The sequence below is a fragment of the Falco punctatus genome (genome assembly GCF_963210335.1).
Source record: "Falco punctatus genome assembly, chromosome: 3".
Classification (NCBI taxonomy): Eukaryota; Metazoa; Chordata; class Aves; order Falconiformes; family Falconidae; genus Falco; species Falco punctatus.
Window position 1 is genome coordinate 28,922,132 of NC_137582.1, and position 17,440 is coordinate 28,939,571.

Genomic DNA, 17,440 nt, shown 5'->3' on the forward strand with positions numbered 1-17,440 from the left:
ACAAATTGATAGTATACACTCAAAAGACTATGAACAATACATAGATCAAGAATTGCACATGGAGATTATTTGTCCTTACTGGGAATAATGAAATAAGTAGTAGAATCAGTAAATTTTGAAAATGTAGCCCACAAACCGCCCTAGACACAAGATTTATCATACATAGTTTTTCTCTGCCTACATGGGGTAGGAAGGGGATGATTTCTGGGGCTGATGTTCCCAGCTGTCATCCCTGCTCTTTTCTCAGGCAATGTGATGAGGAAGCAGAACAGGAGGTATCGACTCGTCTCTTGGTGGCTCACAGCCTCAGTACTGCTTCAGATTCTCATCTGTTTAATTTTTCTTTCTGCCTGAGAGCTCTGCGCTATGGGTCTGGTTCACAGTCCCTGCTGGATTTAGCAGTGGCACACTGAGGAGATTACTCCTTTCAGGGTAGCCCAGAAGGGACCCTAAATGAGACTCCTAAGATGTGTGTTTGATCAGCCTGTTCAGCAAGTGCCACAACCTCACCAGATGGTACCGGCAAAGAAAAAAATGACATAACATTTCAGTCCAATCTGACCTGGTATTTAGGACTTGAACACTTTGGTGGCTTGTGGTTAAACTAGTAACTCCCTAGAATGTTGATGAAATTAACTCACTATTAAAATAAATTTCTGTTTAAATTTGTTTGTAGCATGGATCTCATGTGCTGGCTAGATATTGAACAGTTCAGAAAGATGCTCCACAAGGATAAAGAAAAAAGGGAGGAAAAATCTAAGGACATTAAAAACAAGTACTTAAACAAAAGTTACTTCTTCGGACCCAACAGCCCAGCTACCAGAGAAAAACAAGAGCAGGTATCAGCTGCAAAAGTGTTCATAATGAACAATCACACTGAATGTGACTGAGATAAAAGTCCATAAGAAGCTTTCCTCCAGCTTTTCCCCAAGCCATCTCCTCAAATCTTACCAATATTTTTGGCCAGACATCTGGTTCTGTTCTGGTTGTGGGGGTCCCTTCCTTCCTGTTCAGGCTCTTCCTCCCCTCTCTTTACAGAACATCTCTCTTAAACCCAGATCTGAGGCCACAGCCAGAGCTTGCACAACACAGCTCAGAAAAAGTGTAAAAATGGCTTTCAGGCAGAGTAACTTGTCTCAGCTTTCTATTTTAGTATGTTAGTAAAGCCTCAGACAGCAAGTCTGAGCTGTGGTACTCTGATCTATCTTTATGCTTCAGGAAATTTACTTGGTCAAGCTCGGGTATTATTTGCTGGAGCCTGTATTCTGTTATAGGTAGGGACAATTGTAATCTGTTCCCTTTTATGAAAAGTACATGTGAGCCTTGGGTAAGCATGCATTAAACGCTTTGCTTACAGTTAAGCTCATGCTTTGCTAAATCAAGGATGTAGAGAGATAAAGGACTTTTGGTATACACAAAAGTTTATGTCATGTGTTGTTGTATTTGGATTGCTTAGCTAATGCATTCAGGTGGAGGATGGGGACAAATCCTTCATGATCGACTTTCGGCAGCGGTTCTGCTAGAAATTCAGCAATGTGTCCAGGAGAGATTAGAAAAACAATGGCTGCCATTGTTCCTGGCAGATGACCACCACGGGGCGGAGAGACAAGCAAAGGTAATTTTTTAACAAAGCAACACATCCTGGCATTGTTTTTGTTTGGCTCATAATTTGCCATTCAGATAAAATGGTTCAGAGGAAAAGCAGTCCACAGCTCACATTCAGTTTACATTGAAAGAGATGCTGTAGCATGTACAGGTTGAAGCATTTAACTTGCTAATTGTGAAGGCAGTTCCTCTGAAGGCTTAGTCTAGCTGACAGTAGTTAGATCCTAAATCTGAAGGAACTGGCATTAGCTCCACTGCCAGCCAGGCTGCCAGGGGAGTAAACTAATCTTTGCTGTAGTGCAGCACTCTCTGTATGCCATTTTGTCCTAGTCATACACTTGCACACAGAAGAACTGCTGCTTTGTGTAAAGGATTTGCCCAAGGGGACAAGAACACAAGCAAATGAATGGGCTTCCCACGCTGTATTCTCTCTCTTACACTGCCCATATTCTCCCATCTGGAGCTGCACTGCCTGAAGAGATGACTGCAGGACTTGTGAAATTCTGCTGAGTGGGGAGGTTAACTGCTGCAAGCCTTAGACCAATTGGTTGCTTTAGAAAGTTGCCAGAAAAGTGGGAATGAGGAGCCTTTCACTCCTGCTGGTTCATTAGAAAGACTGGGGAATGGGCAGAGCAGCTAACATCTGCCTTTTATGAGAGTGCCTCTGTAGCTGGGATCTGTGTAGGGGCAAATAGACTTGTTTTTTTTGCACTTCCACAACAGCTCTGAAATGTGAATTACACAGCAGAGGGAAACTTTACAGTTCCACCAAGCAGACACATATGCACACTGCATTGATTCGTAAAACTTGTTTTCCATGATCCTTTTAGCATCAAGAACATTGTCAGAAGTGTTGTCACAAGTGCATATGATCTGGATCCTTTTCATTGATTCAGAGCACTAAGCAATCTGACAAGTATAGGTTCTGGCAAGACAAATTTTAATTTTAATAACGATTATGTGATTAAAACAAAATTTCCTAACCCTCTGAGTTTTCAGCTGAACTCTGCCTTCTTTACAAGGCATGGCACAAGACCATGCAATAAGGCTAAGTTGCTTCCAGGTCTGGAAGCTAGCTCATGCCTCTTCTTGCACCTGCTGCACTGTACTGGCAGGGAGAGCACCCACGCAGTTTGGAAAATGCTGCATTCAACACTAATATACAGTTTAGAGGATATACATACTTCTAATGAGCTTTTCCTAACTCCATTTATGTCTGACTGCTCTTTTCTCTTTCTTATTGCAAATTCAGAGGATGAAAAGGTCCTTTGAAGAAAGTATTTTAGAAGAAATGAAACCAGATGACATTCTCCACTTGGCTTCATATTTCACAGTGACCAAACACTGTGGGCATGCTATGTAGTCCTTATTCAGAAAATCTGCCCTTGATTTGAGGTGTATTTTTGCTACAAAGACGCTGCAGGATCAAGACTATATTTCTGATGCAGCTGTCCAAAGGAACTGAAAACATTTCATTAAAAAAAAAAAAAGCCCCAAATTTGTTCCTAATATAAGTGATCCCTCAAAACATGATGGGTAAGGTAAACTAGTGGGAAAGCACAGTCTGCTGCTATTGCTTCTTGTCTTCTCTAACTCCCCGGTCTTAATGAGCATGTGCTCATTTATAGCTGAAGGGATGTCATTCAGAGTGGGTCCACAACAAGTTTCAGATATAAAAATGTATACAAAGACATATCAGCTATTTACCACTGTGGTCTTGGTCATTAGAAGGCTGAACATAAAACAAGAATTGTTAAAAAATACAATAATAATCTTTTGTTCAAATGTAGATAAAGGACATAACTGAAGATCTTTCACACCAAAACCAGGAGAAGACAGCTAGGATGTGGAAGGCAAGTGAAGTTTATTATGTCTCTTTTGTGTGCGGTTTCACTGTCTTTTTTGTTTGGACCTTGCACATCCTTCACAGTTTCCCTGCTAACAGTGTGAGGCCCAAATGTAATGCTGTCAAAAGCAGGCATGATTGTATTTGCTGTAATGGACTGATTACTCACATTATTGGTGATTTTAGCTCCCTGCTGGATGTTCACGGTAAATTTCTCACCCTTCCTGGCTGAAAAGGTCACACTTGAAAACAACGTCTCTTGTTCTGGGCTTTGGAGCACTCTTAACCCTCCTCAAACTGATATTGTACCTTTAATTCACTTTTATCTGTATTTTGCATGCAGTGGACTTATTGGGACAAGCTGTTCATTCCAGCATCTGGTAGTTTATTTATTATTGCAAGTGGATTACGTGCAGACACAAAAGGGAATGTGAAGTATGCAGTGGAGTGGGCAGGTTTAATCATATCTCACAGTATCTGTTTCATTTAGAATTGTATTTTAATCTTACAGCACTGAGATAATATCAATTTTAAACATCTTAAACCTTTATAATAATACATTTCATCAGATGTTTGCCAGTTTTTTCCTTTTGAAGAGCAGTGAACTCTTTGTGATTGCCAACATACAAGTTGTGTACATTTATTCAGTTGAACTTTTATTGTCTGTTGAAATCAAACTGTAGACCCGGTCACCAATTATCCATGCAAACCATTAGCTCGAAAGGGATCCAAAGTGCATGTGGGTTCTGTTAACTGAGTTCTCCCTTTGTCTGTTTGTCGGGAAGATGGTTATTTTCCATGTTCTGCTTCAAGATTGTTGACCCATAAAATAAGCAGTGTTTGTATATTAGTATAGAGACGGGAGCAATGTTTTGTTCTTCCCTTCATGAATATGCCCCAGAAGTAATTTTTCCCACAAGTTGTCTAAACCCTGGTCACAGGGGATAGAATATGTTTGGAGAATTGGAGGAGGGCTGAGAAGATCCCACCTTTCTGTCTAAGTTCAGCTGACTTTATTTTAACCAGAGGACCTTTTGGACAGCCACCACCCACCCTCTTGCAAGGGTAGGCTCTATGGTAGGACATTAAGCCTAACCCCTGTTTTTAAGAGAAGCTGCAGAAAGACCTTCATCTTAGAATCAGGTTAGATTTCCAGGACTGTCTGCAACAACTACAAATGTTTCTGTCCCATGCTGACCATTGAACAGCACTCCATGCCTTGACGACTTCAAGAGTTTTATACCACTGTTAGAAGACAGTTTTCATTCATCTATCTGATAACAAAAAGGAGTCGTTTGGCTTGCTCCTCAGTGGCAGCACAATAACTGTTTGTTCAGGAAGGCAGGCCAGCCTGAACTTAATTTCAGACAAACTATCCCTGCATAAGCCATCTTTATTTCTCCACCCTTTCCTGGCTGCCTACCGCTCTGTGCTTTGCAGCATGAGGATTTCCAAAACGCCTTGATGCCTTTAAAGTGTGTTTTACTATTGGTAGCTTTATTCCGTAGAGAGCAAACTCTCTGGCTTCTGTTGGTGATCATGGCAACACATTTCAAAGCTCATTTTGTTGGTGAGTTCCCTGTCAGAAGCATTTTACAACTTTAAGCTATGTGGTTTGTCTGTTCCTTTTTCTTTGTTGTTTGTTTGCACAAAACTCAAACTGTTCTCTAGAAAAGTAGCCTGTTGCCATAATCAATAACAATAGCTGTTTCCATACTTTATAGTATGTAGTCATATGGTCTAAATCATTGTCAGTCATTTCCTCTCCCATCACGTCTTCCAAAAAATGTTGCCCAAACCAAACTGGAAAAAAAAAAGAAAAGAAAAAGAAAAAAGGAGAGAAAGAAATGAAACCTTGCCACATTCTATTGTATCCATGTCATAAACTCATAAACTATTGAAAGTTAGGGTCAGTGCAAAGATAAGAATCAGACAGTTTATGCTAACTAATGCTTTTGTTATTGCTTTTTGAAACAAAGTTTATTTGGTGCATTTATTTCTTCTTTCAACAGCATGTGGACAATAAGCGGGTTTCTTCATCTAGTGAAATAATTGCTTTCCGCAAAGCGCTGTTGAATCCAGTGACAGCAAATCAATTTCAACACTTTGTGTCACTGAAAGGAGACCTACTGGAGAATGGAGTGCTCTTTTGGCAAGAAGTACAGAAGTATAAGGTATGGTGGTAAAATGGAGCAAGGGGAGTATCATTGAATTTGTAAGCAAATGCATCCATTACTGCATATTAGGAGAATTTAAACAAGAATATCTCTTAAGAATTTCCTTTTTCATAGCAAAAGCTCTTTCACTGTTTAAACTATTTTTTTCTGCAATGAAAATCCTCACTTCTTAAGGGTAGCTATTTTTAAGGACTTGAATGTATTATCCCTGTATTTCCTCAGGCTTCTGCAAACTGTAACATTCTTCTGAGTCTCTAAAGGGACACTACCAACTAGCTAATGCTCAGATTTTGGTATACATCTGTTGAGCAGTAGAAAATATGCAAGCATTAAAATGTTCATTCTGTCTTTATAGTCACACACTGTTAAATAATGGGATTGTTGCCAAAGTTGTTAATCCCTCAAAAATCAGAGAAAACTTTTAAATTCTGTCAAATATACAGATGTAAAGATAGTATCTACCCAAAAAAACTGTATGTATAATGCAGACCCCCAGATACCTTGCACTCTGTGCACTCACATTTGACTGCAGCTGAGGATGTGGCCAAGGTGAAACATGATGGGGAAGGTCAGCAGGGATTGCCTCTCTCCCAGATACATACATGTGAAATTGCTGCTGTGTGGGGTGAAACACAATGGGAGACTTCTGGAGTGAGCCTTTAAATCACACTGCAGCCCCCTAGTAGCACCCTAGACTGAATGCAGGAGCACCAGGGATCATTCACTTGTTCCTCATTCCTTTTGTCTCTGGGACATTACTGATGCAAAAGTACTACTGGAGTGCAGAGCCTCTCCTGGGCTCCTAAATGTAGCCTGGGTGCACATGGCAGGCAGGGAGAATGAGGTTAGCTAACAATCTCAAGAATTAGGAGGTAAATACAGTTGATGCTTCAGTAGCACTTGGAGATCCTCTGCAGGCATGTGGGTATATTTTCACTGTTTAATTTTATGCATTTGAATTTGGGGTCTGCTTTAGAAGCGGAAGCTGCTTTGTTTCCAGGAGGGAATCGCTCCTCTTCACAGAGGCTTCGATCTTCAAGCAGGGAATCATCAGCCAAAATGCTCACTGCGGGTGCTGTTGTCTCTCTCTGGGTTACAGAGTTACTAGCTTAGACTAGAAACTGGACATGAAGGCACCTGAAGTTCCATCACATAAATCCTTCTTAAAATATTTGATGATTTTCAGACTTGTGACTTTTCATTGCTGCATGGTGGAGGACATGTAAACTTTCTGCAGCTTAATGTGGAGTGTAGATTAGACTGTTTTCTTTGTGGATCTGCTCTCCGAAGAAAGCCTTCATTGTTTTATTTTTGTGGTGTCGTGTCTGCCCCCCCCCCCCCCCCCCAATTCCCCCATTTATGTTAATTTTATTTGTCTTCTTATCAAGAAAAAGTACAATCTGACCGTATTTCTACAAGCATGCAATTTGTCATGGTTGGCAGTTGATGCTCTTTATAGAAGCAAAGGGCTGGAGTAGTAGGAGCGCTGTGGGTCAGGCTGAACCGGAGGAATATTGCCAAGGACGTGGGCAGCACTTTGCACAGTGCATACTTGTGTTGTCTGAGCCCTGTCATGCACTCAGTTTAGACAGAACTCCCTTTAGGAGTCAATGACTGCATTGCTCCTTGTAACCCGTCAGGGTGGCAGCACATCTTGGGAGAATAAAAAAAATATATATTTTATTTTAAACAAATATGAAGAAATCTAACTCTGTGGATCATTTCCATCTGTTCCTCTATGCTCATGTCTCATCTCTCTTCATATCATGTGGCTTGTTTGTCTTCCCTCTTACTACAGCTCTGTGCTTTTTCTTCTATGCTAGATCAGCAAAGGAAGCCATAATATATTCTTAGGATATATTGAGTATGTTTTTGTATTGCCTTACTTTCCTCATTGTAGCTGTTATCATTCTTTTTTTTTCCTTCACAAAACTAAAAAGCATTCATAATCAAACAAGCCAGCTCTTTCACATACCACATTTCTGGTGAAAAGCCTTGTATTTAATTTCTTCGCAAAGTGAATATCCAGCCTCCTATACCAAAACTAAATGCATATTCTTCATTTAGAGATCTCTTTTTCTGAAAATTCTCTGAGTGTTTATTGTGACTCTAGTAGATATATGTGACAACCTCCTAGTGTTATAGACATTTCCTGGTGTTTATGTATAGATGGAAAGTTTGTGTTTCAAAGCGTTTGAGGGAAGTTCTTCGAATGATTTTTCCTTCCCATCAAAGTCCAATGGTAGCATTCTCAGAGTGTGAAAACACAGTAATAACAGGTTTTACAAGAACAACAGGTTCACATAAAAAAAAGTGGAAAACCCTCAGTGGTCCTTTGGGATCTCACCCTTGTAAATTCAGGTTTGTTTTGTACTCTGTCCCTCACAGAGTTATTTCAAATACTGAGGTTTTGGGAAACTAGAAAATCTTACTGAATGGTGAAATTAGAAGATTTCAATGATTTACTGGTAGCTGAAATTGTCCCCTCTTGCACCAGCGTTCCTGGTCATGATACTCCGTACCCTCTAAATAACTGCCCCCTTTTCTTGGAGTATTTAGAGCATTTCTTTGTCTTGGTACCATGGCTATGCTAGTCATAGCATGCTCATTGGGAAAATCAGTGCATTTCACACCTGTAGGTGTGTTTTTCTTTTCACATATACCTCCTGTTTGCCAGTAACGTACTTAGACTGAATGCAGGATAAAACTAACCTGTTCCATCAGAATGTGCAGGCAGAGGTTATCCCCTAAAAGCAATGCTTGTTACACATCTGCATTTGCAAACCAGAAGTTCCATTCATGTCTTAACTATGTCTTTGACCATGCACATTTGCAATAAGAATTTTGTCCTACATACTGAAGGAATTTATTGTATAATTATTTTTGTATGACTTTTACTCTTTGATCACTGGGCCCCTGTAAAGGGTCTTGCGTCTCTCCATTGACTGAAAATGCTATTTTTCATCTTTCAGGACTTGTGCCATTCTCATTGTGATGATGCCACAATCCAGAAAAAGATCACAGCTATTATTGACTGCTTTATTAATTCCACCATACCCCCAGCTTTGCAGATTGACATCCCAACTGAACAAGCAAAAAAGATTTTGGAGCACAGGAAAGAACTAGGACCTTACATTTTTAGAGAGGCACAGGTAAGAAGCTGGGAGAATATCTGTTAATAGGTCTGGCTAGAGTCTGTGTGCCCAGTTTTTAAGGACAGGCTTATGTGACAATTTGGACTCTGTATGTAAGGCTGGGCATGAAGGAGAATGCTATAGTTATGCCTTTCAATGAAGATTGAATGGTGGAGATGACAGAGGAGCTTCAGATATTTGCTGCTCAGTAACTGGACTATGTCTGACAGCTAGCTGATCTTGGAAAGGTGTTACCCAGGTCTGTGTTAGGAATTCTGGCAGTAGAAATTAATTCTGTCTATGTTTCTAGTTGCTTGTTCTTTACACCTTGATTAATGTCAGAGAAGTAATCTGCACTTAGAAAGTTTGTATATTTTTGTAGTTTATGATAAAAAAGCAGATGTGAGTAAAGCACAAGGACAGCTTAACTTACAGAACGGCTTTCGCTTCTGTTACAGAAAGTCTGTATTAAATGGCTGTAGACAATTTTCTCTCTGATCTTTGTACTCATCAGACAGAACAGCAATTTGTGAACCTTTACTACAGACTGTTTTCTAATTCCTTGTTACTGTCTTCTCTGTCTTACCTTCTAAACGCAAGAAAGCTAGTTCTTTTCCTATAAAATTGCTGTCAACACCTTTAAACATTGACTGTGAGTCCATAAAGTGTTTGGATCACAAAAGATGAATGGTTTGTCAGAGAAAAGGGTTCATATAGGTCCTAAGAGAAATACAGCCTGTGTAAAACCCAGTGAACTCCAGAAATGTGGCACAAAACCAAGGGAAGAACTTGGCCCAAAAGCTGTGACTGGAACATGACAGTGACTCACATGTCACTTTCAAGTCTGTTGAGCCAGAAGCAAGTGAGGTGCTGAGCATGCTCGGCTCGTTTGAAGCCAAGTTTCTCAATGAGAATTAAACATCTAAATAAATTGAAAACTGTAAGCCTTAGTACGTGCAGCAACAGAATTCACTGAACCCCTCTGTTTGCTTTTCTAAAATTGTTTTTCTTACTCTAGTTCAAAAACGACCCTGTGAGAGATTATATCATTTAAAAATTATCCAAGATTTGCTCATAGATCTGTAATGTGGTTTAAGAGCCTTTCCAGAGGCAAAAAAGTATTTCCTTTCTCTTAAGGAAGGAAAAAAGCTCTCTCCCTAATGAACAGAATATTTGAAATACTTGAACAGAACAGTGGTGCAAAAGCAATTCTACTGGTGTATATTTTATCAAGAGTACTTGTAAAAAATGATGGATGTTTTCATTAATGCAAACAATTGTTTAGGGAAATATAAAAAAAGAAAGTGCCTTTTAACTGTGTTTTAGGAAGATTTCTCACCAGTAATAAACACACTGATGAAAAGCATGTGCCGAGCAAAGCTGGGCTGAAATGTCAGGACACAGTACGTGGGAGGAACAAGGCTGTGTATTCAAAAAGAAATAGTTATTTCATTGTCATGGTAAACTACATTTCATTTTACAGTAAACTTGGTTTTCTTAATACAGTCAAGACCAACTTTCTTTTCTTTCTGTGCAGATGAGTATTTTTGCTCTTCTGTTTAAATTTTGGCCAAAATTTTGTAAGTTTCGAAGCAATTTGGCTAGTGACAAAATTCTACTTGCCTTGGAGAGAAAAAAGGAAAAAAAGATGCGAAAGAAAGAAGGCAAAACAGCAGAGGTAAGGCTCACAAAGTTTCACGTGGCAGCTGACAAACTGCATAAAAACTCCTTCATGAGCAAACATTCGTGAATTCAAACAACCCTTTCTTAGCCGGATCCAAAGCTATCGAAATCCTGTTGTTAGAATTCCAGCTTTACATGGAACCTGGTCCTAGGGCAATTAGCTCCCAATCCTGTTGATGCATATACATATGTTTAACTTGAAGCAGATGAGTCAACGGAATACTCCTTTCATTAAGCAGGGGGAAAATGTATTTTAGTCATCTTTTGTGCCAAGAGAACAGCAAAAAAGAGGGCTGAATTAAAAAAAGAGTAATCTATGTACAGTCCATGTGTACAATGGGTAACTGCTGACCTGTTTGCACTTTCAGTATGTACTGTCCTATTTTAGAATTTACAGTTCTGGGTCACTATTGAAAGCAAAACAGAGCAAAACAAAACCAGATTTCCTATCTGTTTTTCAGAAGGAGCATTTGAAAAGTCTGCACATTATTTTAAAAAATATTTATGTTCTAATTGCTTTGTGTAGTCTTTGTCTTTTCTTGAGTGTTTCTCAGCTTTGACAGTGAAATTGTTAGACTGTTCACAATGAGTTTCCAGACAGTTTCAGTACATTAACAGAACTGTGACCTCTACAGCGGAATGCTTGCTTGTAAAGTTGTTTTTCTTGGAATTTTATTATTAAAATATATTGGACTTTTTCTATTGATTATAGGCTTAATAAAAGTTTATTTTTTACGAAATGTGATTGTTCAGCCAGCTTTGAGGAGAGAACATTCCTTTAAGGGCAGAGAAATCATTGGACATGCAAACTATCAGAAGTAGCATTAAAAGCTCTTTACATATTTTAAATACTGTGTACAAATGTGTTGAGATGTTACTCATGATGAAAACCATATGAGTACCTGGACAGATAAAGACATATATGCTCATAAGAACATGTACAAATTGTTGTCCTGTTTTAGACACATGAAAACTGAGGACCAGTGAAGCATTACTCAAGGCCACACACCAATGTCAAGTCAAGTCTAAAATCCAAGAACTCATGTTCCTTTCTCCAAAGCACGTTGCCTCCATACAGATATATCTGGCAAGGCCATTGGCAATACTTACAGTGCAAGAATGCAATATTTCAAAGTAATGCACTTCTGTGTTTTCACAGACTTATTTTTTCCATCTGTTTGTTGCCTGTCTATAAGATTTCTGATTAAGATCAAGGAAGTAAAGAGCAAATGTTGGCCAGGAGGGCAAAAGCCTAGCTTTTATGGAGAACAAATGGGAAAGGTGAATTACCCTTCTAAGCTGGGAAATAGGGTAAGAAATTTTAGAAAATGACAGGCAGAGAATGCAGATCAGTAAACAGTTTGCAGACTATATTTCTCACAAAAAATTATCAGTGAACCAATTGCCTTTTAAAATTTATTGAAAGAATAAGTGGAACAGATAAGTTTGTGAAGCCCTTTCCCCCTTCTATTAATGTTTAAAGAATTTGCCATTCCCTGTTCTCTTGTCTGAGATTTCTGTCCCCTCAGTGACAAATGATTCAGTATCCCTGAAGGATACTGCAATAGCAGGTTGGCAGCTTGTATAAGGTGATGATTTCTTGGCATTTAAAATAATGTCTATGCTCCTCTGCCCCACCAGGCTCACGTTGAAGGAGTGGAAAGCTCTGGCAAGGGTTAGAATTTTTTTTTTTTCTTATATGTGTTTTCCCCCTGCCACCACAAATCAGTTGCCATTTGGGGTTTATGTCAAATGGAACAATCATGGTCTTGGGGGAGGAATTTTACTTTCTCCTTCCTCCCAAATTTTTGCCTGGGATGCCCAATCTACCTGGGCTCACCTCACTTTCTGAACTGACTGGAGAAGAGTTGGATTTTTATGTAGTATATTGGAAAAAATAGGCAGATAAGGAGGTTTTGACTGCATGACTTTGTATTATTTGACTATCTCAGTATTTTTTGTGTGTGCCTATTTGTTATTTTTGGAGCAAATCCTATCAAAGGCTTCCTGGCAATGGACAGTACAGGGGAGGAGTGGCTGACAGCAAGGGACACCATGCAAGCACTGTACAATGCTAAGACCTCTTTTAAGCTTAGTGTCTGGAAGGCAGGGATGGGAAGGTACAGGGTAAAGTAAGCTTGAACATTCAATATAATGTGATTGCTTCACTATTGAACTGAAATAGTTGCTTTAGAAGATGTTGCCTTGGGAAAGCATGGTTTGCTTCTCTGTTTTCACACATTTGCCCTTAGTGTGGCGCAGCTATATGGGCTTATCTCTGGCCCATCTGGGGATTTATTCGCTAACGCTAGATGCACATGCCACATATTTTTAAAGATATCATTAGTCACATTTTTCAGAATGCCTTGATGTCAGTATTTGTAATTTGTTGTATATACAGTTGCATTTTATCTCCAAAATAGATTTTGGATTTTTTGCTTTCAAGCATACAAAATAGTTTTAATTTACACTGTAGACCTGTACTTACTCTTTCCATGCCCTGAGCAGAGAAAGGTAAAGCCATAAGCATTAATTTTCCTTTTCCATGTTTCCCTCATCTCTCTTTAAGCATCTTAGCAGTAAGTTTATTTATTAGTAAGTGGTGTAATGTCATGGGATATGACATTGCCTAATTTATTATGAGAAGGCATTATTAAAGACCTCACTTAATGCACCATTCTCATTGAGAAAGCTAGCAAATGTAAACTGTAGTATATTAGTACACACACTAATTCTGTATTTGCTTTGGCATCCCGGCTCCCTCAGTTGAGCATACCACAGAATTTAGTAAGCTTGCTTCTTGGAGAAGAGATAAACATCACACTGCCTGCACAGTTCTATACCCAAAAGTCACTTATAGATGATGGGTTCATAGGAAAGTGGGGATGACGAGGAAGGAAAAGGCACTTTGGAAACAAGGAAGTAAGATATTCTGATCCTTTTCCAGATCTTTCAGGGACTTTCTGAGTGACTTTAGGAACCATTTGACCTCTAATTCTCACTTTCTCATTTGCAACATGACAGGGTTATATTACCCACCTTATGGAGATGTTGTGGGGTTAATTATGTGAGGTTAATTATGAACATTGATTGATGTTCAGAAAGAGTCTTGGGATCATCAGACAAGATGTGCAAAGGTGCAGCTTAGTAAAACACTAAAGCAACATGAAAATGACAAAGTTAATCACCAGTGCAGTTTACCAAGGGTTACAACACCTTGTCCTTCACTGTAAATGTTTTAAATCAGATTGTCTCTTCTCCTAACATGTATACTGTAGTTCATTCACAGCTACTGGATCAAGCTGGAATTAATCATGACAAATCCTGTGTTCTACATTTATATGTGAGGCCTAATTAGAGGGTCACAATGGCCTCTCTGTCCTTGAAATACGTTCTGTTGCAGATCTGCCCTCTCACTTAGCTATATTTTGGAGCAGGTATTGAATCTGAAAGGAGGACAGTCTGCAGGAGTGTAGAGGTCAGGAAACTTTGATTAGGCAAAAAAAAAAAAGCCTTAAAAAAGCAGTATCTTTTGCTATTTTTTATTATTCCCAATGTGATGAATTATGAAACCGTGCATTACAAAATGTTACTGCGTATGACACTATCTTGTTTCCAATGGCAATTTTTAATCCCTCAGACTTTGGTTTTTACTTTAGCTCAGTAACTATTGTTTACATCTAATTATGAGTTCTTATTATTGGCAGGGTAAAGAAGTGGGAACAAAACTCATTGGTCTATCAGGCAGTGCTTTTGTAGATAACATCAGTGTGGAGAGAGGACCTGCATCATTTTCAGATGGATATGGGTGGCAGGTGAGTAATAAACATGTTCCTACAGATATCATAATTCAAGAGAGATAAAATGATCTTGGGAGAATGGGAAGGTGGAGTTTGGTTTTGAAGACTACTGTCACATGGTTCTTCAATAAATTTTCATTCTTCCACAATTAACTTTGCTGTTATAAGTTTACCTACCTTACAGGTGATTTTTCCCTTTATTTATTTATTTTTTCAGATTTAGATTCTCAGTAGTATTAATATATAACAACATATTAAGCTCTTTAGGTGTGTAGATTTTAAAAGAATCTTTATTTAAATGTAAATAGAAGAAAAGGAAGTTCAATTCTGGAATAAGAAGCTTTTCATTACTTGTGAAATTCATATCCAGAAAGAATTTGAGACCTGTTCTGCTCATATGTCAAAAACTGAAGCTGAACTAATTTAGAAAATCTAGGTATTTGAATAGAAAAACTGGCAGAAAATAGCTCTTCAGTACTTCTTCCAGAACAACTCTCCTGATGCATCAGATCTCTAGTGAAAAGGTAACAGTTTTATTAGAGAAACAGGAAGAACAGACATGCCACCTTGGGCATATCAAGGGGTCATTCATAGCTGAGTTGACACTGCCATAACATAATGGGGAATCTATGCAACCAGATAATCAGAACTATGTCAGACGATGCAAGAGTAAATCACACTTCAGCCACTGCTTGTATTCCATAGAGCTCTTCCCATGACATTACATTAGCAATGAGAAGAACATAGAAGCAGGCAGCCTAAAATACCACTGAAATATGAAAATGCGGTTTAAATGGCATAGTAAAGCTTACACTTTTATCCCTTAAATGGACCTTTTAACTTTTGTTCATACTTATTAAAAAAAAAAAAGGCAGGTTGAGTGAGCCAGTATATCAATACCATATGCCTAAGCCCTCAAAAAGAGGCAGGTAATTGCAGAAAGAGCAAGCATCTTTTACATAGCAGTTTCTTCTCCAAGCCCCTTTCTGCTTTAGGAAGATGCTAGAAGTCATGAGTCATGACATGACATGACAAATTGGCCCCAAACTTCTCACGTTGTAGGGAAAAAAAAAAAGCCCAAATAAAAGTATAGTTCCCATACTGATTTGGGAGAGTGACCTAAAATTTACATGGAATGCAAACTGTGGTTGTTGCATTACAAAAAGCAACATTTGTTCCTTAGAAAAGAAGAGGATGACACCTCCTGTTGATCTGCCTGTAACCGTAGCAGTGTTCTGCCTGAGAGGGCAGGCAGAAAAAACTGTGAGGCTAATGACAGCTTTGATGATTTGAGAAAGGACACACTGGAAGGATGTGGCAGAGAGATAAAATCGAGTCCTCAGTAGCACAAAACAGTAATATTTTGGGAGGGGAAAGGTCTGTTGTATTTAGGTTTTGAAGACAAAGGGAGAGAGAATAGGACTCAGGCAAGGGATGGAGAATAAATGAATGTAAATATCACATCTGTCGAACTTGCTTAAACTGCATTTCATGGTGTTTTGAGATTTGCTTATATGCAGCAATACTATTTTTCCCATTATTCCAATATTGTAATGAAAAAAAATCCTTTTCTTAATAATTGTGATTATTTAATAACAGGGATATAACATAAACAAGGGTTTTGTCTCACTGTTGAAATGGATCAGGAGCTGCTAGCAGCATGGTCTGGAGGCTGATGGTTTTTAATGGTTCTTGCAGGCTTCCTGGTCCTATTCCAAGTACATAGAAGCCTTGGAGGAGGAGAGAATACTCCTTAAAATGCAGGAAGATCTAGAGAAAACCTCATCATCATCATTCCTTACAGGTTGTTAACCAAGTTCTGTACTTTAGGAAGACAAGTTTATAGTTTAGGTGACATTCTCTCAGTATAAGGATTTTGTTTTCTCTGCTTTGGAGTTGCATACATAAACCTCTGCCTTCCTTATGCTGTCTGCAAGTGAGTTGCTCTTTGTACCATTCTTCTGAATTATAAGGTTTCTAAGAAAGGGAAAGTTGCAGGGAATCAGAATTGCCTTTACTGCCCAGGTCCCACTGCAGAGAGGAATATGGCCATTTCTTCATTCTGCAGTGACATGGCAACTGTATTTGGTTCACATACACCAGGGGTCCTCAAACTTTTTAAACGGGGCCGGTGTGCGGATGAAGTGGCAGGCAGTCATCTGTGGCTGCTTGGTTTCCCCCCAACCCCCCGCGGGGGGGCGGGGGGGGTCTGTAAATACCGGGGACTGGATTGAGGACCCTGGGGGGCTGTATCTGGCCCGCGGGCCGTAGTTTGAGGACCCCTGCCATACACATTTCACCTCCCTGGTTTCTTGTGCTTCATCAACTTACATATAACCAGAGAGATGAAACTTTCGTTCTCACCAGTTTTTCAGTTTCAGGGGATGTAAGAGGCATTGCTTCATCCTTGTTTCAGCTGTGAATATCCTCTTAGGTCTTCCCCAAGGACATTATGACCTGTTTGTTCATTAAGTGACTCCATTTAGCAGTAGGGCTAGCAATAGCACTATGTAATATTAAACCCCTTCAGCTTCCCGTCATTATAATTTTCTTTCCATATGCAGGTACCTCATCTATGTCCTTTCTGAAGCCTGGAAACTCTGAGAAATCCACCATTTCTCCAAAGAGTAGTGTGATTTTGGAGAAACACTCAAATCTTCCTAAGAAACAGAAAGTGAGTACTGAACGGCCAACAAGTGTGCGTTGAAATTTGGATTCTTAAAAGCTATTTTTTCTGCTGTCAGTGCTGATGCTCATTACTAGCAAGTTACTCCAATCACGTTTACCTGAAGCTGTACAGCCTCAACATGAAGGCAAGTTTATTTTTCACTCCCACCGTGGTTAGTGGACCTAACGTTGACCAGATGGAATTTTGTTGCAAAACGGTCATCTTTGAAATGCATTTATCTAAGCTTTCCAGTTAAAATATTTTAAATAGGAGCATGAGATGACTGGAGGAAGCTCAGACCCCATGGAGTTACTGGCAAGGGCCTGACACAGAACTAGCAATAGATCATCTCTGCCGAAGCCAATTAAATATTAGAATGGGAAAAATAAGTGTGACAGCAAAGAGATCTGATAAAGACAAACCCCCTCAGATTTTGCTTCAAAGCTTGAATTCGCAGATGGAAGAGTCCCCTGGAGGTCTTGTTTTATTTCTTTAAGCCTTTGCTGAAATTAGATGGACTTAAAAAA

At 39.2% G+C, this 17,440-nt stretch overlaps 1 protein-coding gene across 1 annotated transcript in view; it reads left to right on the forward strand.

Moving 5' to 3' along the window:
- Nucleotides 1-17,440, forward strand: part of RGS22 (regulator of G protein signaling 22) — a 72,394-nt gene that overhangs the window by 40,613 nt on the left and 14,341 nt on the right. The window contains exons 15-23 of the mRNA XM_080380139.1: nucleotides 677-839; nucleotides 1,457-1,615; nucleotides 3,396-3,458; nucleotides 5,464-5,625; nucleotides 8,601-8,780; nucleotides 10,300-10,440; nucleotides 14,153-14,260; nucleotides 15,944-16,049; nucleotides 16,810-16,919. Coding sequence (XP_080236265.1) covers nucleotides 677-839; nucleotides 1,457-1,615; nucleotides 3,396-3,458; nucleotides 5,464-5,625; nucleotides 8,601-8,780; nucleotides 10,300-10,440; nucleotides 14,153-14,260; nucleotides 15,944-16,049; nucleotides 16,810-16,919 — 1,192 coding nt within the window. The remainder of the gene's footprint in view (nucleotides 1-676; nucleotides 840-1,456; nucleotides 1,616-3,395; nucleotides 3,459-5,463; nucleotides 5,626-8,600; nucleotides 8,781-10,299; nucleotides 10,441-14,152; nucleotides 14,261-15,943; nucleotides 16,050-16,809; nucleotides 16,920-17,440) is intronic.